This window comes from Muscardinus avellanarius (genome assembly GCF_963383645.1).
Source record: "Muscardinus avellanarius genome assembly, chromosome: 6".
Classification (NCBI taxonomy): domain Eukaryota; kingdom Metazoa; phylum Chordata; class Mammalia; order Rodentia; family Gliridae; genus Muscardinus; species Muscardinus avellanarius.
Window position 1 is genome coordinate 108,148,010 of NC_137791.1, and position 23,267 is coordinate 108,171,276.

A 23,267-nucleotide genomic window follows, 5' to 3' on the forward strand; every position below is an offset into this window, starting at 1 on the left:
ACTAAGATGTTTAATGAATAGGCTCTGAAATGTGCTGTGATGATTACGCACGTATTCTGAACTACACTCAGCCTGTTTAGGTAGAGATTTGAGCATTTAGGGAGTAGGCAGGAAAGTGTCAGGGTTTAAAGCACCTGTTTTACACTCCGACAGTCCAGGACGGTCGGGCTGTGGCCAGGTCAGTCACTCTAGCTGTTTGACTGTGGCCATTCAGTTGGGCCTCATTATCTGTAAGAGGGGGGATGATGATTCTACCCGTGATTAAAAGGGTCGAAAGTGTCCACCATGGCAAGTTCATGACACTCTCAGGCAGTGACTGGCACATACCGGCCATATATATTTTGATGATGGCAGTGAGTTCTTATTTGAGATAGTTGCCTTGAGTATAAGGAAAACTTTGAAGGGATGGTGGTAGAAGAGACAGCAGGACATTTTCCTTGCCTGAACTTGACTGTTTTATGCATGTCATTGTGCAGAAATTTAAGGGAAAAGGAGAGGAAGCATTTTCTGCAAAGCACCACCCACTCAAAAATGTCCTCTGTTCTCTATGAGTTTCCTTTGCTCTATAACTGGTTCCTCCCATTCTCAAGAAGCCTACGAGAGGAAGTATTGTTGGCAAAATGTTGGCAAGTGTGAGAAAACTTTCTTTGATGGCTGACTGGAGTTATAAGTAGTACTCAAAGAAGAAAGATAGAGTCAGCCAGTGCCCCATATCTAAGGGTTCTGTATCTGCCAGTTTAAGAGCAGATTGAAAATGTTGGACAAAAACAATGGGTCTGTACTGAGCATATACATACTTTTTTTTTTCCTGCCATTAGTCATTAAACAATATAGTATGACGATTACATTGCATTTGATATTTTAAGTAATCTTAAGATGTTTTAAAATGCACAGGGAGGACTTGCATAGGTATATGCAAAGACTGCCATTTCATATAAAGGAATTGGAAATCTGCAGATTTTAGTATTTTGGGGGTGGGGTGGTTCTGGAACCAGTCGTCCCTGAATAGCATGGGATGACTATTTACTCAATAGAACTTATATCATTGTTCTTTTATCATACTTTTACAATAAAAGTAAAGCATGTATTTAAGTCCTAACGATGGTGTTATGTTAGAAATCTTTCTCATCACAGGAAACCAGAAATCCCCAAGGGACACATTACTCTAGTCCCTGGTGTGGACTTGAGATTTGCTCAGAGAATGGAGTCCTTGCATGTGTGCATGGGTGTAAATAGATATTTTGTGTCAGTCCCCTATGCCTACCTCCTTCAGACAAGGTGGATGAGAGTGATGTTTCCATAGAAACTGGAGTCTACTGTTAGAAACTTCACTCAGAGCAAACAAAGGGACTTTTTACTAATTATCTCTAAGAGATAAGGGTGAGTCACAGGAATTTATGAAAACATAAGAAACACAAGCCTAAAAAAGAAGTGTTGGTAATGATTGTAATGTATTTTATCTTTGTGATATCATTTTATAACTTGATGTTTCATTTTTTGTTTCTTCTTTATATTTTTTGATGTTTCATTTTTATAGTCAGTTGTCATTTTATAGGTATTTAATTTTCTTAGGCAACTCTTTAAACACTTAAAAAACTCATTATAAGTGCCATTAGTAAGTGCTATAGTTATTTTATACCCTTTGTTGTTTCCCTTTTTTTCGTTTCATAGTTTTTAAGTTTGGTAAATGATGGCAATGAAAGCATCAACTGGCAAATTACCATGTTTTATATACAATAAAATACAAAATTGTCTATGGGGCTATATATCTGTATTAGTTCATTTTCTGTTACTATAATAAAATATCTGAAGCTGGATTACTTTGTAAAGGAAAGAGGTTGATTTTACTCACAGTTTTGGAAACTGCAAATCAGGCAGTTCTAATGATTTGGCCTTTGCTGAGGGCCCCCTGGGCTGGGTCACATCACAGTGGATGGCATCATGGTGGAAGTATTTGAGGAAGGGGAAGGATCTCATGGGGAGACAGGAAGCCAGAGAGTGATTCATGAGTCAGGCTCTCTTGTTTATATTCTCTTTTAATGCTAGGGGACACGTGCTTATTAAGCAGGCACTCTGCCACTGGAGCTATACCTCTAGCTCTCTCTTTTTTATAAAAACTCTCTTGAGAATCAGCCAGAGTACCATGAGAACTGCATAAGTTCTTTCTGAGGGCAACACCCCCAATAGGCTTGTCACTTCCCACAGGCCCTACCTCTTAAAGGGTCCACCACCTCTCACATTACTATACTGACACATGGACACATTACTGCATCTAACACATGGGCATTTGGTGACAAATGACATCCAGACCACAGCAATATCCAGATCCATTATCTGAGAGAAAATATTCTCTTAGCTCATCTTTATTAGTCAAAAGGTAAAATGACCAACATCACTTATGTATTCTTCAGAGAGTAATGAATCTTTGTTATATGAGAGAAGATACTGTGGATCCATTTTCAGTACTTCTAATTTTTTTATTATGAGATTTTAAAAAATCAAAATGTGTTTGGAAAGAGATTTGGATATCCTCATAGTTGTGAAGAACAAAGAAAGTTTTTCTTTTAGCAAAAGATCTTATTTCTTTTTTTTTTTTTAAATCAGCATTCTTGAAAGTTGCATGGGACAAAATTCCCCTTAAAAGGATAAAAATTGGATCATGGGCAGAGCTAAAAAAGTAAAACTCTCTTACAGCACAGATATGCATACAGAACATAAGAAGATATGAAATATTATCTTCAGTATTATACTTTCATGAAAAGTAAATAGAGAAAAAATGTGGAAAAACACTTCTAAGGTGGGGGGCAAAAGGAAAATCAGGTTGAAAAACACTTCATGTAAACTCCCTAATTTTCAACACTTCCTGCAGCAGTGCTGGAACTAGAGTTAATGGTCCTCTTCTGGGAATGTCATTTGAATGTTAAATGTTAAATGTTGGCCTCGGCTTACATGATAAATAATGATTTTTTTATTCTTTCCTCTCTAGAGAGTTTGTTGTGGTTAGTCATGAGAGCAGTGCTTTAAAAATGAATGGAAAAGGTTAGGAGTCCGTAATAGCATTTGGCCTTGCCAATTAAATAACCAGAGAAACTTACCATTCACTTCAGCTTTTTTATCCCTGAAAGCCCAACTGTTCCATAAAAGGTGAGACAGGGGAGGGAGCCCAAGAAGCTCAGAGTCAATTTGCTCGTGTCAACCATCTAGCTTCCTCCTACCTCACATGTTTAGATTTAAAAACATTGAAGTATAATTTAAGTTGGCATACATTACATACGTAGTATATATATTATGTATATATTATATATGCTGCATACATAGAACACATGTATACGTGTGGGATAAGCCGTATGTACATATGTTATGTACATAAATTATATTTTATATATGGACATATATGCATATGTGGTGTGTAGGTATATATGTGTACCTACACATAGGTTTTGATCAACATCTGTTTTAAAGTATCTGTCCCGACTAAAAGGCATGTAGGTGTTGAGTTAGAGCTCAGCCAGTTGTCTACGTGAAAATCATTAGCCTTCGCCCTCCCTGTCCTGGACCCCAGGACCTCACCTGCGACCTGAAGGAGCTGAGTTTTTCCAGCAGCTGGTCTGATGTGCTGATTCTCCAGGTGCTCGTTCATCTCACTGTGACTCTATTTTTCTTTTTACCCTCTAGCGAATGCGGATGTTCTCAAGGCCATGGTGGCAGATAACAGCTTGGGTGACATTGAGAGGTGAGTGTGCGCCGCCCGGGGAGGGGCTGCTTCTCAGTGCTGGGCTCAGGTATGATGGCATTCGGCATGCTGTTCTGCTGAACCCTGGCACCATTGCCGTGTGGGTGCCAGGTGATTCTCTGCTGACGGGTGCTGGTGGATGCATCGTGGGCAGTTTGACAGCATTCCTGCCTCTACTTGCTGGATGCCAGAGGACAGCCCTCTTTGCCCCCACAAGGTGTGGCGGAAAACTCTTGTGTTAGAGAACGGAGCTGGGAGGAAGGAGGGCATGGAGACCCAGCGCAGGGCTGCTGCTTTGGAATCGGGAGACTGGTTGAGGCCACCTCCACCTCTCATTGGCACCTGTGCTTGGGCAAGGGACCTGACCTCTCCAGCTCTGGTTCACTCCTCTAGGAAGTAGTGATGACCATTGTGCTGACTTCACCGGATTGTCAATAGGAAAACAAAGTCCCTCGGGCACTGAAAGATCTTTATAAACAAGCATTAAATGAGCAACCAGGTTGGTTTGGGGATATCTGCTACCCTTTCTTTTTGTACTATTGGTTTTAGGTTATGGTTGTTGAACACAATATTTCTTCATAGATAGTTGCAGATAGCTGTATTTCTATATAATTTCCATTCCTCCAACAAGGAACATTATTGAATGCCCACAGCGCTGGTTACTGTGCTGGAGAGGCTCATTCCTGGACCCCTGTCCTGGAGGAACTCGGTCAGAGGGGATGGAGATGAGCACATAGGTTCTGGCGGACTGCCTGGTGGTAGGAGAGGTGCCTGTAACCTCAGTTCCTAGGAGGCTGAGACAGGATTGCAGGTTTGAGGTGAGACCATAAGGCATAAAGAAACCCTGTTTCCAAAAAAAAAAAAAATGCACTGGGGTGTAGCTTGTAGGTAGAGTACCCCTGGGTCCAATAACTGTACCCATCCCCCTTACACACATAGAAACTCCTGGGAGGTAAATTGAGGCTGAGTGATATGGCAAGGCGGTGGCCCTGTTTCTGCTTCCTATGTGGGTTGTACACTCGGCACAGCTTAACTATGAATACTTGTTTGCCACACTACCTTTAGATGTGCATGTAAGAAGGCAGCTAGGATTTCGGGGAAAAGGGGCCTCAGATCTCCATGTCTGAGAAGCGCTGGGATGGTGTTTTGAGGCCACAGCTGCCACCCCCACCCTGCTGCAGCCTTGACCACAGTCTTCTGGTCTCCTCCTCATCCTGGTCATCGTCTTATGTCTGTCACTGGGGTTTATACTCAGCTGGCACTTGATAAATGCTTGGTAAATTAATGTAGTAAGTGCCTGAAGTCCAGTTGCTAAAATACGGTGTCAAGCTAATGTTGTTTTTCCTGGGAAAGTATTGCTGTGGATTTTCATCATAATTTTATTTTTTTTTTGGTGTGGTACTGGGGTTGGAACCTAGGGGCATTGTACCTCCAAGCTACACCCCCAGCCCTATTTTTTTTAGTCTTTTTTATTTTTTGAAACAGGGTCTCACTGAGTTGCGAAGGGCCTTGCTAAATAGCTGAGGCTGTCTGTGAACTGCGATCCTCCGGTCTTAGCCTCCCGAATACTGGGATTACAAGCATACGCCACCATACTTGGCTTGGTTTTTAACAATTTAACGGGGGCTCTTAAAGAGCACCAGAGAACTCCGGCCTGTCTGTACTGCTGAGCCTCTGTTCCCAAGTGTGGCCTGTCCTTTAAGATGGTGCCGCAGTCTCGTGTTGTCAGCAGCCACTTCAAGGCTCCCATGTGCCTTTGGCATTCTGGCTGCCATTTCTTTTTTCTTTTTCTTTTTTTTTTTTTTTTTGGTGGTACTGGGGTTCCTGGAAGCCCTTCTACCTCCGGGCTACACTCCCAGACCTTTTTTACATTTTTTTATTTGGAAACAGGGTCTCCTAAGCCAGTGCGCGGCTGGCTTCGAACCTGCGCAATCCTCCTGTCTCTGCCTCCCAAGCGCGGGGATTACAAGCGTGCGCCACCACGCCCGGCATCTGGCTGCCATTTCTGTCAGATTCTTCAGGACTGGGACCGCTGCTGCATTGCATTTACATGGGCCAGAGGGCCGACTATTCCTGGTCACTCTGGCCCTGTCCTGTTCTAATCCCTTCTCTTCTAGGAGCTGGGGCTTTGACATGTGCCTTTTGAAAATAGCCAACATGTGGCCTATATAATCCTGCTTTTTCTGGTTTGGCTAGCCTGGTCAGTTTCTTCTAGATAGCAAAATCCTCACCCCTGTTGCCTGAAGCACTATATACAGCAAGGTGGGTAAGAGTGTGGTTTCTGGAATTTGCCTTTCCTAGGTTTAGATCTCTGTCCACACTTCTTTGCTGTGTGACCTCTGGTAAGTTACTTAGCTTCTTTGAGTTTCAGTGTCCTCATTTTTATTATTTATTTACTTATTTATTTATTTTGGTGCTGGGGATTGAACCCAGGGGCAATCTACCTCTGAGCTATACCCCCCAGCCCAAATTTTATTCTTTATTCTTTGAAACAGGATCTCACCGAATTGCAGAGGGCCTCACTAAGTAGCTGAGGTTGTCTGCAAACTGGGATCCTCCTGTCTCAGCCTTCCTAATGCTGGGATTACAAGCATATACCACCAAGCCTGGCTGTCCTCATTTTTAAAATGAGGAAATTAATAATACCTATAGCTTAAGGTTTTATAAAGATAATGAATCAACACATATAAAATTCTTAGAATAAATACTAAGTGTTAGCTGTGTGTGTGTGTGTGTGTGTGTGTGTGTGTGTGTGTGTGTGTGGTACTGGAGGTGAACTCAGGGGCTTTTCTACCTCCAGGCTATACTCCCAGACCTATTTTATACTTTATTTGGAAAAAAGAGTCTCACTAAGTTGCTGAGAGCCTCACTCAGTAGCTGAGGCTGGCTTTGAACCTGTGCAATCCTCCTGTCTCAGCCTCCTAAGCGTGGGGATTACAAGAGCGCGTCACCACGCCCGGTTGTGTTAGCTATTTTTAATACTTTGAATACCATCAACATCTGTTTGTTGGTTTGTTGATTTAAAAGCTTTTTTCCTTCGATGTGATGTTGGATCTAATATTCTGAAATTCTGACTGTCTTATGTCTTCTGACAATTCAGTTGAAATATAAGTTTTTCTATTCTCCAGGACACATAAGTTCAGAGCATCTCTGCTTAGAGTTCCAGGCAGACACTTGGCTAATCGTGAGAAATTAGTATGAATGCATGGGAAGGGAGCTGTGTGTTTTAGAAGCTGAATGCTAGCAAGTCAAGCAGCGTATCAAGCAGCCTAGAAGCAGTGGCCCATTTCCAGCCTATTAATTCCATTCTAGAAGTGATAAATCTTATCATTATTGTTCGAGATGAGCTGTCCTTACATGGTCTTGAGGGCTGAGTGCCTGCTGTTCAAAAAGTGCATTTGTACAATTGAAAGATGTGTTTTTATTTCCAGTTTAAACATTTTACATTGCAGGGGAGAGAGCCCTCTTGGTTGCATTGCTTTTAAGTAACCAGCTCTGCCTTTCCCTTCTTCTCTCCTCAGCCCTGTGACCCCCAGCACCCCTGGGAGCCCGCCTGTGAGTCCCGGGCCCTTGTCACCGGGAGGTACTCCGGGCAAGCACATCTGTGGCCATCATCTACACACAGTGGGTGGTGCTGTCGAAAGTGACGTGTGTCAACGGTGCCGGCACAAGCGATGGCATTTCATCAGACCCACCAAGTCCAAAGAAGGCCGCCCGCGTCGTCAGGGGGAAGTCACGGTCCTCTCTGTGGGCAGGTAAGGTCCCGTGGAGGCTCCTGGTCAGTGTGTGGCATAGTTGTTATGGCGGAGAGATTTATACTTGGCTGATAAATGTGGAGTGTGTTGTCTTAAGCCTGGCTCAGGGCGGATCTGTGGGCTTTTTAGATGTTTTCTGGTTTGAATTCTACATACGTCCAACAGTAGAAGAACCCTAAAAGGCTAGATCTGATGGGAGATGTATTAAGGTAAATAATTACTTGCTGCAATAAATAGAGCTCAGAATATCAACTATATGCTATGCAGATGTTTCTGTTTCACTTGTGGAAATCCAAAGCAGATGATTGGGAAATCAGTGGGTGGCTCTTCTCGTAATTAAGAGTCCCAAGCCGGGCATGGTGGCGCACGCTTGTAATCCCAGCATTTGGAAGGCTGAGACCAGAGGATCATGGTTCGCAGACAGCCTCAGCTACTTAGTGAGGCCCTTTGCGACTCAGTGAGACCCGGTTTCAAAATAAAGAATAAAAAATAGGGCAGGGGGTGTAGCTCGGAGATCGAATACCCCTGGGATCCATCCCCAGATCTGCAAAAAAAAAAAAAAAAAAAAAAAAAAAAGTCCCAGGCTTTTTCTACCCATGGTTCTACCAGACTTTTCAGCAGACGAATGTTCATAAGTGATTTTTAATGAGATAGGCCCCAGCGGGGCGTGTATCATTTTGGCTCATGTTTCACTGGCTAGAATTCATCCCTGGCCACACCTAACTGCCAGGTGGCTGGAGTGTCATGTAGTCATGCTCCAGGGCAGTGGTGATGGTTCAGCGCTCTCTGGTCTCTGCCGTGTGAGTTTTGTGCATCAGGTGACTGCTTTCTCTGAGTTCCTCTCTGCTGGGTCCTAGATGTCTCAGTCCTAACATACCGTCTCCTTGTGACCCATTTGCCTTACGAAGATCTTACAGTTCGAGGAAGGAATCAATCTGACTTGACATGAAGCACTTTCGTAGCTTCTGCGGTTTGGGTTATGAGGCTTCTGTAGGAAGTGTGTTGCTGATGATACATTTGGAAAGACAAGTGGTTAAGATCACACGTGCTGGAGTCGGGCTGGGTCAGCGCGGGGTAAAAGCTGATACAGGACCTCCATCATCCTTTCTCAGCTGACAGACCTCTGGGAACGGCAGCCCAAGCTCATTGCATTTGCCTTGTTCAAGCCTTGGCACTGTTGTTTTCAAACCTAACATCCCTCCCTGCCTCAGTTTACCCCTCTTAAAAGTGAGAATGACAGTTACACTCACCCCATAGGGTTGCTGGGAAGATTAAATGAAATGACCCAAGTAAAGGTTTCATGTGCTTTATGCATACAGGACATGTTGATTCTTCTTATTATTTTAACTCGGTTGAGTTTCATCATGTGTTGCTAAAACCCCATGCAGAAGAGGGAGGGCTCCTTGCCACTTCCAGCAAAGAAGCAGCTCATGACCGCGATGTTTTATTAAGAGGCAGAGTCATGGGAATTTATGAATGCAGATGAATGAGAGCCTGTGGCTTGTTTGGACAAAGCCCATTTTGTTTGCTTTATTTTTATTTTATTTTTTTTTAAATTTTATTTTATTGGTGCACTGTATTCATACATCATAGTGGGATACAAACTTTTGTAGACATACATGCACACATCGCCCAGTCAGCCCCCACCCGATCCCCACCCCATTCCCTCCCCATCCCTCCTTCCCATGCTTGGCTTAGTGGTTGACATCTAGTATTATAGCAATTTATCCAAAATTAAAAATGATAATCTCACATAACAGTTTCATTTGTCTGATACCAAGCGTTTGATGATTTAAAGATAGCATTTCAATATTTCTTTTTGCTTTCTTTCTTACTAGAGCATATTTTTTTCTGTTTTTTTAGGTGAAACTATCATATATTTATATATTTATTTTTCAGAAAAAAATCTATCCTAATATGGAATATGAATTCTAGATACCCAAAACGATCTTGAAAAAGAACAAAGCTAGCAGATATATATTTTCTGATTTCAAACCATATAAAGCTACAATAATTGAAACAGTGTAGTACTGTTCTAAAGGCAGATATATAGACCATTGGAGTTAAATACAAGCCTAGAGCTAAATTCTTCCCTATATTGTCAAGTTATTTTTGACAAGGTTTCCACGAACATTTGGTGGTGGAAATAATAATCTTTTAACTAAATATTGTTGAAAAATAATAATTACATGGAAAAGAATAAAATTGGACCTTTACCTAATCCCATATACAAGTATTAACTCAAACTAGATAAAAGACCTAAATATAAATCTTAAGACTATAAACTTTTAGGAGAAAATCTGGGTCATAAAACCTCACAACATTGAAATTGGCAGTGATTTCTTGGATATGATTTCAATGGCACAGGCAACAGAAGAATATACAAACTCCCTAAAAAATAAAAGAAAATATTGTATATCCAAAGACAATGTAAACAGAGTTAAAAGTTACTAATAGAATTGGATAAAATATTTCCAAATGCTATATCTGAAGGTATATTAATATTCCAACTAGAAATCCTAAAAATTAACAACAATAAAGGCAAACAATACAACTTAGAGATAGGTAAAAGACTAACATAAAAATGAATCTCCACAGATATCCAATCTTAGTTGTCTGTTGGATGGAAACTCTTGTTTCTCTGGTTCTGGTGAGTGTTACCTATTTCTTCTTTGTAGTTAATCTCTTTGAGTATTTTCTCTAGCGCTGGTTTTGAAGACATAAATTCCTTCAGTTTCTGTTTGTCATGGAAGCTTCTTATTTCTCCATCTAATTTGATAGAAAGTTTTGCTGGGTAGGAAATTTTTGGCTGGAAGTTGTTTTCTTTCAGAGTTTGGAATATGTTACTCCAAGCCCTTCTGGCTCTCATGACTTGGTTTGGGAAGTCTGGAGTGATTCTAATTGGTTTGCCTCTGAATGTCAGTTGGCCCTTTGTTTTTGTTGCCTTTAAGATTCTCTGCTTGGCTTCCACATTGGTCATTTTGACAATTATATGGCGTGGGGATCCTCTTCTCCGATCCTGTCTAAAGGGAGTTCTATAAGTTTCCTGGATCTGTGCATCAACCTCTTGCTCTATATTTGGAAAATTTTCTGCTATTACTTCCTTGAAGAGATTGTTGATCCCTTTGGTATCACTTTCTTTTCCCTCCTCTATTCCAATTATTCTTAGGTTAGCTCTCTTAAGATGGGCCCATATTTCTTCAATGTCAGATTCCTGCTGTTGGATATTTTTTTCTAGATTAGAAACTATGCATTCATTTTTGGATTGCTCATCTTCTAAGAGCGAGATTCTGTTCCCCATGTGGTCTAATCGGTTGTTTGTGCTTTGAATTGAGGCCTTTACTTCATTAATTGCATCCTTTATCTCTTTTTGGCTCTCTCTGAGTTCTTTTCGAAGCACCTCTATTATTTCTACAGTTATTTTCCTGATTTGATCTTCTAGAAATCTCTGATTTTCTGTTTTATCAGGTTCTGATGTTGCGGGGTTGTGCACATTCATTGCTCCAGTGTTATTCCTCTTTCCCATGATTTCGGAGGTTTGTGCCTTCTCTGGGTTCTTCCCTTGGGTCACTATGGCTTCATTTAAGGTGCTCTGGATCTCGAGTCTGTATTATCTCAGACCCCACTACTCCTTTACTGGGTTGTATCACAGAGTCTCCGACCCAGGGAGTCGATAGAGGCTGCTTTAAACTATGGGGGGTGCCAGGTTGCACGTTCTCCTATGGTGTGATATCTCTGCCACCACCACTCCCTCACTGGGTCAAGTCCCAGGAGGCCCAATACTGCAATTTCTCCTCTGTGGCCCGCAATTTGACTGACTGTTCTTGAGTACGCAGATGTAGCTGTACTGGACTCGGTGAATTCACTGCTGCTGCCGCCGCCGGTGTCAATATGGCGCCTCTGCCACGCCCTCGGCCATGAGGCTGGCGTATTTTTTCTTCTCTGGTTTTGATTTCCACTCTGAATCCCTGCAGCGTGTGCTGAGCTCAGCCAGTGGGAGCTTTAAATGCTGTCTGCGCCGAAAGATCCCGCCTGGCTGTTCCGCAGCAGCTCTCCTGGCTTGCTGTAGCCGTCCGTTGGGTTCGCCGCTGCTGCCGGCAGTATGGCGCTGCTGCCGCGTCCTCGGGCGCGTGTGTCTCCTCTGTGGCCCTGAGCTCTGTTCTCAGTCCGCTTTCTCTCTGGAGCCTGGTGGGTTTTTTTGTTTTTCTGGTGATGGTGTTTTCTGGCTATGAAAGGCGCTCTTTTTGTGGTAATGGAGATTGGTTGTTAGCGGGACTCTTAAGCCCCGCTTTTCTCGGTCGCCATCTTCCCGGAAGTCCTTGTTTGCTTTAAAAAAAAAAAAAGAAATTTTCAACTCAGAATGAACATGGCTTTTTAAAATGTCCCAAACCTAACTCTCTTTCTTGGATATCGGATGCTATAGGCATTTAATGATCCCAGGCTCCTTTTCAGCATGTGCTGCTTAAGAGAGTCTCCCAGTCCTACAGAATGGATGTGTTTACAGCGTTTCTCTGCTCTTCCTTTTAATTCTTAGGGTCTTTTTCTTCCCCATAGTTGGAGATGACATTTTGGACAAAAAGAGAGACCGTATTTTAGATCATTTTCAGAGAAATTAAGACTCAATCCAGAAAGAAGCTATTACTGAAAGACTCTAGGGATTTGATGATAGTATTCCAGAAAAACAGTCAAATTGAGTAAATTTCTTTACTTTCTCTCTTAATGAAAAATCTCTTTGATTTAATTTTTTACCTTAATCAATAATGAAAGTTAATTTTTTAAGACATTAGAAAATTCCAAACTCTACTATAAATAAAAAATGCATGGTTGGGCTCTGCTGTGTGTATGTGTGTGTGTGTGTGTGTGTGTGTGTGTGTGTGTGTGTGTATGCATATAGTGGCACCATCTGACAGGTGTATATTTTCCTGACATGGATATCTGTTGACCGTTTTGGTTATGTCAGTCCAATTTGTAAACCAGTTGAACGCTTTTATCCAGCCTTCTGTGGTTAAAAAAACGGATGCGAAAGCTCGTGTCCTTGTCAGAAACCACAGCTCTGAGGGCTGTTTAATATTTGAGCACCTGTGTTTTTTAATGCAGTTTGCAAGCTCTATAAAATAGCCAGCTCTGTCTGTGATGTGGCTGAATAAAAACCAGCTGGCCAGTTGGGCCGGGCGGGGGGATATGCTGGGCGGGAAGGCCCCTCCTAATGATTGATTTCACTGCTGTCCTAATTTCTGGTTGAGTTTGCTTGGGGCCCTCTGGTTAGGTGGCTTTTGATTTACGCATAATTCTCAATTACTGGAAGAGCAAAGACCATGCAATCTCCTCTTTCTGCCCTCAGGTTTAGAGTCACTAAAGTGGAGCACAAGTCAAACCAGAAGGAGCGGAGAAGCTTGATGTCGGTGAGTGGCACCGAGAGTGTCAACGGGGAGGTTCCATTAACACCTGTGAAGAGAGAACGAAGTGGCACAGAATAGCAGGTGAGCTGCAGTTCTGGAGACACTGGGAGTCGGGTGGTGTGTGGTGGGGAGTAGGTACCTTGGACATCCCTGGGGCTTGGGGGCCACATAGGAATGATATTTGGCAGTGAAATGGGGAAGCTTTTCTGGAGGCGGTACGGCTGAGGGAGACTGTGATTCCTTGTCTGCTCAGAGCTCCTTGTACAGAGGCTGCAAATTTGGTGCCTCCAGGAACTTGGCTTACAGGATAATGAGCCCAGAGGACTTCATGCAACACGATGTGGAGTGGTGGGGACTGGGGCAAACTAGAAGTCACATCAGCCATTAGGAGGGCTTATAAATAGCATGGGGAGGAAGTACCTACCGTTGCTACATCTTACTAAAAAAATAAATAAATCCAGACATTTTGTGGTACTGAGGCTTGTTTTGTTTTTTTGTAGTCCTGGGAATGGAACCTAGGGACCTTTACCTCCAGACTACACCCCCGACTTATTTTTTATATTTTATTTTGAAACAGGGTCTCACTAAGTTGCTGAGAACCTCACTAAGCAGCTGAGGCTGGCTTCAAACCTGTGTGATCCTCCTGTCTCAGCCTCCCAAGTACTGGGATTACAAGCATGTGTCACCACGCCCGGCTTGTACTGAGGCTTTTAAAATGTAAAATCACCACAGGTTTGTAGCTTATTAAATTTCCTGTAAAAAATAAAATACCATGCATAGTTAGCATGGCGGCACATGCCTGTAATCCCAGGGAGGCTGAGACAGGAGGACAGTTCCTGGCTAGCTGCAGCAAATTAGCGATACTCTCAGCAATTCAGTGAGACTCTGTTTCAAAATAAAACAATAAGAAGGGTTAAGGGTGTGTAACTTGTAAGTAGAAAGCCTCTGGGTTCAATTCCTACTGCTCAAAAAAACAACAAAACAAAACAAAACGAAAACAACCTATGCAGGCCAAATGACATGCATTCTTACTATCATTTCTAGGTAAACTTTGATTTCAATTGGACGGGAAAGCAAACCAATCCTTTTTCCTTTGACTTGGAAACCAATTTTCTTTGATCTGATACATCAAAGGACTCACGACAGAATATGACTCAATAGAAATATTACTCTGATAGGTCCCTGGTACTGCTCTTTCTACCAAAAATTCTGAAGCGATCAAACAGCAAACATGAGTGCTTCTTGGTTTGGCAATTTTACTTTTTGGAGGTACTGCTTAAAAAAATAAAAAAACAAACCAAACCCCGTGATAGCTGGGCACCGGCTTAGCTTTCATCTTACTCCTTCCTGTTCTGGCGGGATCAGCATTTGCCCTTTTTATGCTTATTATAGGTGGAAGGGCAAGGGAGTGGCTATGCTCTAAAAGCCCCAGTGGAGCCTTGGAGCCTGAACTTGAAGACTGAACATTTAAGTGTATGAAGCGAGGGAGTAGGGGTGTGTGTGGGGGCAGCCCTTGAAGGTCCAGGGGAGCAGCAAAGTCAGGCTGTCAGGTTCACATCCCAGTTTACCACTCACTCACACTGAGACGCGGCCAAGGTCCTTCAGCCTTCGGCTTCGCCGGCGTATGGAAATGAGGCTGTCTTCAGGGATGGCCCTGAGATTTCTGTGGAGTGATAGGCAATGCCTGGGGCCTGGCACACGGGAAACACTTGGTCCACGCTGCTCGGGTTGGAATGGAGGGAGGGCATAGCTGGCGTTTTGGTTGAGGCGTCTCTGATAATCTGCCAGGCTCGGAGGAGCTGAAGATGTTTGGGAACTCATCAAGAAAGTGGTGCTAGGCCAGGCATGGTGGCGCACGTTTGTAATCCCAGCATTCGGGAGGCGGAGACAGGAGGATCGCGGTTCACGGACAGCCTCAGCTACTGCTTAGTGAGGCCCTTTGCGACTCAGTGAGACCCTGTTTTAAAATAAAAAATGAAAAATAGGGCTGGGGGTGTAGCTCAGAGGTAGAATGCCCCTGGGTTCCATCCCTAGTACCGCCAAAAAAAAAAAAAAAAAAAAAAAAAAAGAGAGAGCGAGAGAGAGAGAGCGCGCGCGCTGTGCTCCTGCTCTGAGAAGCAGGAGAGCTGGTAGCATCCTAGTGTCAGGCCTGCCTTTGGGGGAATTGGATCTCTTCTCATGTAGGAGCCACATAAGTTTTGTTTTGTTTGTTTGTTTGTTTTGCAGTACTGGGAATGGAACCCAGAGGCATTCCACCTCCAAGCTACACCCCCAGCCCTGCTTTTTATTCTTTATTTTGAAAAAGGGTTTCACTGAGTTGCAGAGGGCCTCACTAAATAGCTGAGGCTGGCGGCGAACCACAATCCTCCTGTCTCAGCCTCACAAATGCTGGGATTACAAGTGTGCGCCACCACGCCCGGCCCATAAGGATCTTTTTTAAAGAGGACAAATGGCTGGACATGGTGGTAGATGCTTGTAATCCCAGCACTTGGGAGGCTGAGACAGGAGGATCTGGGTTCATGGCTAACCTCAGCTACTTAGTGAGGCCCTCTGCAACTTAGTGAGACCCTGTTTTAAAATAAAGAATTAAATATTGGGCTGGGAGTATAGCTCAGAGGTAGAATGCCTCTGTGTTCGATTCTCAGCACCACACACACAAAACAACAACAACAAAACAAAACAAACAAACAAACAAAAAACAAGAGGATATACGGTGCATAAAGGTCTGACTTTTGCCTTGGGGCCAGTTACTGGTGACCTTGGGGAAGGAGCTAAGAATTAAGGAAAAGGAAGAGGTGGATAGGGTGGGCAGTGATGGTGGCTGGTGTTAATCCAGTCTCCTAGTGTTCTAGACATTGTGCAGTATGTCTCCTGTATTAGCATTAGGTAAAGCATCTCATGGGGCCCACAGGATCACCCCAGGTTTACAGTTGAGGATATATATTTAGAAAGGGTAAGTTATATATTAGACGTCAGAGAAGGAGCCAGGATTTGAACCTGGGTCTCTGACTACAAGGTCAGTCACTCCTACCCTTCCATTCACCTGGGATACTCTCTGAAGGGGGAATCATTTCCATTGACAATCTAGAACTTCATGGTCTAATATGGTAGCAACCAATTAACCTGTGGCTGCCTAAATTAGATGAATGAAAGAAAAAATGTAGTCCTACAGTCATACAGTTCTTTGCGAGGCTCACCATTTGGAGACTATACCTAATGCCCTTGCCCCTTTTCACTCAAAAGTGAAATAAGGATGTCACACTTAAGTGTCTGGTAGCCTTGGATGAGGGTGTACAGGTATTGGATACTGTAGGTGCAGAACATTTCCATCATCAAATAAAATTTTTTCTTTATTTGTTTTTTATGTACTAGGGATTGAACCTAGGGGCATTCTACCTTTGAGTTATACTCCCAGTCCTATTTATATCTATCTATCTATCTATCTATCTATTTATATATATATATATATATATATATATATATATTTTTTTTTTTTTTTTGGTGGTACTGGGGTTCCTGGAAGCCCTTCTTCCTCCGGGCTACACTCCCAGACCTATTTTATATTTTTGAAACAGGGTCTCTTACGCCAGCGCGGCTGGCTTCGAACCTGCGCGATCCTCCTGTCTCCGCCTCCCAAGCGCGGGGATTACAAGCGTGCGCCACCACGCCCGGCTATTTATTTATATTTTAATAAGTTGTGGAGGGTCTCCTAAGTTGCCAAGGCTGGCCTGTGATCTTCCTGTCTTAGCCTCTTAAGTACTGGAGTTATAGGCCTGTGTCTCCTCACTTGGCTCAAAGAAAATTTAATTGAACAGAGAAGGTGATACCTCAGGTGTTAGATTTGACTGCCAGCTTACTGGAAGCGCAGAGAAGCATTGTGATTAAAGTCCGTGAGAACCTGCCTGTCTGGGAAGAGAAGCACCTGGCTTTCGAGTCTAAGGTGCAGAAGGCCTGGCCAGTTTTCTAGCTGGGAAGAAAGAATGGGCCGCAGTGGCAGCGTACGGATGAGTCATGAACTGGGCAGCGGGGCTTTGAGTTGGAGCAGTTGTCTACTTAAGAAGACGTGGCCCAGTCTCAGCCAGGAACTGTAAGATGATCCTCGTGTTAGATTCAGCCCTGGTTAGAACCTGGCCAAGACCTGGGAAGGTTAAAATAATTAAGATTGTTCAGGTGGCTTTTTTTTGGCCCCAATTCTGCCTATATCTGACTGCAGGAATTTAATCGTTTCAAGTTCTGGCCACATGTAACTGGTTTACAATTTGATATTCTTCCCAAAGCACACTGTCTTCAAGTAAGATTATACAAAAGGGGGTCACATTTGAGCAGGAGGCATGAGTTCTGTGTGAGGCTCACCATTTGGAAATTGTACCTAATGCCCTTGCCCCTTCTCTCTCAAAAGTGAAATAAGGATGTATTACTTATTGGTGTAAGAAGTGCCAACGTGGTGTCTGGGGTGTGATTGGCTCAGTAGAGAAGGGCCAGACTGTGTTGTGACATCCAGCTCAGTGATGTGCCCCTCATAGGCTGGAAGGGAGTGGACTCTTTGAGTTTCCAACTTGCTGTAATTAATTAATTTTATTTTTTAAATTATTTTTATTTTTATTTATTTATTTTTTGCCAGGCATAGTAGCACACACCCATAATCCCAGTGACTCAAAAGCTGAAGCAGGCCGGGCGTGGTGGCATATGCTTGTAATCCCCACGTTTGGGAGGCTGAGACAGGAGGATCGTGCAGGTTCAAAGCCAGCCTCAACTGCTTAGTGAGGCTCTCAGCAACTGAGACCCTTCCAAATAAAATATAAAATAGGTCTGGGAGTGCAGCCCGGAGGTAGAAAGACCCTGGGTTCCATTAAAAAAAAAAAAAAAAGCTGAAGCAGAAAGATTGTAAGTTCAAGGTCAGCCTTGGCAACTTAGTGAGACCCTGTCTCAAAATAAAAAAATAAAGGCTGGGGATAGAGCTTAGTTGTAGAATACCTCAGGTTTGTTTTCCTCCAGCAAAATATATGTATACAAACACACACACACACACACAAACACACACACACACACACACACACGACATTTTCAAGCTCAAAAGCAGAGAGAACAATATTATGAATGTCCTTGAACCATGGAGTAAATGAACTGTAATGTATCTTTTGGAGTACTCTGTACCTAGCAGGCCTTTAAATTTTTTTATAGTTTTATTGGGGCATTATAGCCTTAGAGTTTCACATCATTATGTAGTAAGTGGTGCTAGTGAATGCACACAGCAGTTGGTGAGTTTTATCCCCGGCACCCTCCGCGCTTCCCCCTCCTTCCCTGTACATGATACTGAGATTGACTGGAATCTCACGTATGTACATGACGGTCATAACACGTTTCCTTCATTAGTTCTCCCCCTGCACTCCCCTAGACCACCTCCCTGGCTCCCCTGGAGTTTCTCCTCCATTTTCGGAAGTTCCTCTGGTATCCCGTCACTCCATAGCTGCTGCATGTGAGAAGACGTATGACCCTTCACTTTCCGTGACCGGCGAATCTCACTTCACGCAGTGTTCTCCCGGTCCCTGCGACCACCTGGCATGCTTTGAAGGGCCGTTTCTTGTGTGAATCCTCATGCCAGCAATAGGTAGATGGTAATACCTCAGGTTTCAAGGAAGATCTTAAATGTGGCCTAATTTAAACACCTTTAGAATTAATTTACAGCCAAGCGCAGACACCTGGCTTTAGATATCACTGATGTCCTTCATCTGGGTCCAGGAAAAGCAGGTCCCTGCTCAGGCCGGACCCTCCTGGGTGACCATGTCCGATTACCCCAACAGAGTATTGGCTTTGAAAAAAGGGGAGAGAAATATCCGCCGATGTTTTTAAAAAGTATGTATTTATTAAGATTTCTCTTGCTAGTTTTCATATAGTTCCTATCCAAGGAAGGGTTTGTTTGGGGTATTTAATGTGTCTTGATTTTCCAAGTAGAAAAACCTGAAAATTTTCCTTGTGGGTCCAAATCTCTGATTTTGGACTGAATTGGTAGATTTGTTCTAGAAAGGGAAGGGAGGTTAGATAACTAGATAACTTTTATCTAGTTAAATATAGTCCTTATAGTTGTATTTTTTTCCCCTGAAAGATGTTTTTGTTCAAATTGTAATTTCACCTAAGCTATTTTACTAGGATGAATAGTAGATCCAAATTTTCTTTTGTTAATTTTACTTTTTTTATTGGTGCATTGTAATCATACATCTTAACGGAGTACAAGATGGGAGAGGCATACATGCACACGTCACTCATTTAGTCCTTCCCCAATTCCTACTCCATTTCCATTCCCTCCCTCCTCCCTCCTCCCTCCCCCCTCCTTCTCATGTTTGGCTTAGTGATTGACTTTGATATATTTGTGAATATACATCATGTATGTTAGGGAATTGCCCTTCCCCCTCCCATCCCCCTCAGTTAGGTGCCTTATTTGCTCATCTATGGTTTCTCCTTCTTTGTCTAGAGTTCCTCCTATGACCCTCTTTCTCCCTTACTTGTTAGCCGTCTTTTTCTTTTCTTCCCCCTCCTCCCACCTGGTGATTTTAACATAAGACAGACTTACTTAGGACAGTTGATCCCCTGTATCCACAGGTTCCACATGTGGATCCAAAATTTATTTTAAAAAATCACGCCTGCACTGAACACCCCTACACGATTTTCCTTGTTGTTATTCCTTGAGCAATCCGATATGACGACTATTTGCATAGCATTTGCATTGTGTTTGGCATTATAATTATCTAGAGATGATGGAAAGTTTATGGGAGGAAGTGTGTAGGTTATATGCAAAAGCTGTGCCGTGTGTTATAAGGGATGCCAGCATCCGCAGATTGGAGCCCGGAACCAAGTCCCCCACGTTCCACGGAGGGACAACCGAATTATAAATAGAACAGTACCAAGATTGGAGCAGGATTTCTCTCCCTCTCTTTCCTTTGCTCTTTTAGAAACAAAATCTGTTGTTTGTCCTCTCCTCCCCCTTACTCTTCTCACCCTGCCTCTTTGGCCCGAGCTCTCTTCTGTGGCTAGATCTCACTTACGCTCTGCCTGATTTATTTTGGCAATGCAGTTAAAATGGTTTCTTTTTTCCCTGCAGAAAATGTGTTTTGATTTCTTCTTAGAAGAATAAGCTTTTGTTCTTCACAGTTAAATAAATCGAATAGCTCTCAGTCTCCAAATGCCACTGCCTTGTCTTCATTGTCTCCGGTCTTTTGCTTCTTAGAAATGATACTGTAGTGAGCATTCTGCGTCGCGTGGTTCTGAGGCATGCGCTGCTTCTATGATTCTATCGCACTGAAAACACTGATTTGGAAAGTTTGCGTAACAATATTTAAAATCATTTATTCTTAATTTTTAACACTTTCCAAAGTTGGATTATTTGGGTGTCTTTTTTTGTTGTTGTTATTGAGTTGAGTTCCTTATACATTCTGGATGTTAACCACTTGCCAGATAGACATTTTACACGTTTTCTCCTGTTCTGTAGGTTGGCTTTTCCCTCTGATGATTTCCTTTGCTGTACAAAACTTTCATTTTTGAAAGGTTGTCCCCCCCCACTTTGGCAGTATTGCAAACCTAACTCAGGCAAGTCCTTGTGCATACTAGATACGTGTTTGGCCTTGATTTGTGAATTTGTGTGGTGTTGCTAATGCTGCCTGTGCTGTGGGGTTTCTGAGTTAGTATCTTCTATATCTTCACTGCTGTAAACAATTTCCATGTCATGTTTGGTGGTGCTAGCTGTTAGTCGGTTTCTCCAGCATCAACTTTTGGCACCGTGAATCCATTTTTACTTCCTAGCATTACAGCTTGGACTCTCGACATCTCAGCAACAGATAGTACTTGGCAAGTCCCTTGGCAATGTGGGCCATTTTCTCCTCTTTATTACAGGAAAAAAAAAACACTCCCTACTTTGAGGAGGTGGAATCAAAAGTAGGACCAAGGCGATTGCAGAGTTGTGCTGATTGTGTTCCTTCTGTTTGAAGGCTGGGAGGCTGGGGTATTGAAGCGCTGTGTGAACTCAAGGTTTTGCACTCTGCCATGGCTGCTCTTCTGTGCTTGGACGAGGCTGCTCTTCGCCGAGACTGTCTCTCAGTTTACACTCCCTGAGCATTGGTCGCTGACCACAAGTTGGCTCTCCTGACCTTTCTGCATCCTCATTTTCTCCTCTGCAGCAAGAGGGCAAACTCTGCTTCTGCCATTAGCTGGAGGACAGGCACTCTCCTGGAGGCTCCTTGAGGCCTGCCCTGTGCCACTGCTGCTGAATTCACAGTTCTCTGAATTGTCTGCCTGCCTGCCTTTCTTTCCCTCCTTCCCTTCCCTTCCCTTCCCTTCCCTTCCCTTCCCTTCCCTTCCCTTCCCTTCCCTTCCCTTTCCTCCCCTCCCCTTCCCCCTCCCCTTCTCTCCCTTTCTTTCTTTCTTTCTTTCTTTCTTTCTTTCTTTCTTTCTTTCTTTCTTTCTTTCTTTTTCTTTCTTTTTGTGGCAGTGGGGATTTAACCCAAGGGCATTCTATCCCTGAGTTACACCCATACACCCAAAGCCTGATTTTATTCTTTGGTACTGGGAATTGAACCCAAGGGCATTCTACCTCTGAGCTACACCTTCAGTTCAGTCCTTTTTATTTTTTATTTTGAAACAAGGTCTTGCTCTGTGGCTGAGGTGAGGCTGGCTGTGAACCTCCAATCCTCCTGTCTCAGCCTCCTAAGTTCTAGAATTACAAGTGTGTACTATACTTGGTATAACTAGGACTTTTATTTTTCTTAATTTGTACCTTGATACTTTTTACTTAAGTAAAAAGCCAAAAAAAAAAAAAAAAAAAAACCAGTGCCTTTTTTCTGTAAGGAGCACCTACTTCATACGGATGTTCCTTGGCACTATATAAATACCAAACAGGTAAATGTTTGATGTTATTATTACTATATAAGTTGAGCATTCTTAATCTGAAATTATGAAATCTGAAATGCTCCAAAGTCCAAAACCTTTTTGAACACTATGGTGGCACTCAAAAAGTTTCAGATTATAGCAGGTATGGTGGTACACACTTGTAATCTCAGCATTCAGGAGGCTGAGACCTGAGGATCATGGTTCGCAGACAGCCTCAGCTATTTAGCAAGGCCTTTTGCAACTCAGTGAGACCCTGTTTCAAAAAATAATGACTAAAAAAAAAAAAAAGGGCTGGAGGTGTAGCTCAGAGGTAGAATACCCCTGGGGTCCATCCCCAATACCACCAAAAAAAAAAAAAAAAAGGTTTCAGAATTTGAATTTTTCAATTATGGCTGCTCGGTCAGTAAAATCTGTACAGATATCCCTCTAAGCTGAAGAACTTTGATCTGAAACATCTTCCATCGGTTGCAAGCATTTTGGAGAAGGGATCCTCGCCCTGTACTGTATCAGGCAAGTTCAGATTAAACACTTAGAAAACAAAGGTGTTAAAAGTTAATGCTTTTGATATGTTTTAGTCTCTTTTGTCTCTCAGAGGCCAGATTAGGTATAATCTCTAAGATAGTAATAGGACTGTTCCTTTGATAGTCAGGTAGAGGGTTACTGAAGGCAAATCAGCTGACCTCTAGCCCACAAGCCAAGCAGGGAAGCCATGTCCAACTCGTTTTGTTTTCCTGATTAAACATGTGGTGCTGTTTAGAGTAATGTTATTCTTCAGTAGCTTAGTAGAGATACTGCTCCACTAAGTGGTATGTTGACGCAGGGAACTGCTCAGTTGCGTTCAGATGGCGTTCAGTTGAATCCTTGTGTTTCTAGGTCACAGAATCATTTTGATGTCAATTACATTTTACTTAGAATAAAGTCCTCTGAGTCTCACCATCCCAGGGGCTGGTAAATCATGGGTGTTCAGTCTTGTCACTTGGGAAACCCACTGCTGCTAAATATATAAGCATGTTATAATTGCTCCAAGCATATAATTCAGCAAAGGGCCACCTTTAGGCTTCCCAGTAAGATCCAGACCTGGTGTCAATGTCAGAGGATTCAGAATTGTAAGGAGTAAATACTTTCTCCTGGGTATTATTTACTGAAGAAGGCAGGGCAATTTGAAGGGATACATGTCTCTCTATGCCACCTAAAAAAGCTATTTCCATTTCAAATGGAATAAAATATCTATATATGCTTTTATTTATCCTGATGGACTCACACATAGGAAATTTGCCATCATTGATAATAAAAAGTTAAGTAAATTTCAAATATTAAATCCTTTCTCCACAGTGAGGTTTGTAACATGGCAATTCATGGGAGATACAGTGGTAAGCAAATGTAAAAAATGCTCAGCTCTATGCCAGGCCTGGTGGCACTCGGTTGTAATTCCAGCATTCAGGAGGCTGAGATGGGAGGACTGCAGTTTGCGGACAGCCTCAGTTACTTAGTGAGGCCCTTTGC

General features: G+C 42.8%; 1 protein-coding gene across 1 annotated transcript in view; it reads left to right on the top strand.

Moving 5' to 3' along the window:
• Positions 1-12,965, top strand: part of RELL1 (RELT like 1) — a gene marked incomplete at both ends in the record, with an annotated part of 50,554 nt that extends 37,589 nt beyond the window's left edge. Inside the window, 3 exons of the mRNA XM_080697006.1 lie at positions 3,676-3,733; positions 7,255-7,488; positions 12,830-12,965. Coding sequence (XP_080553132.1) covers positions 3,676-3,733; positions 7,255-7,488; positions 12,830-12,965 — 428 coding nt within the window. The remainder of the gene's footprint in view (positions 1-3,675; positions 3,734-7,254; positions 7,489-12,829) is intronic.
• Between the last annotated feature and the right edge of the window lie 10,302 nt (positions 12,966-23,267).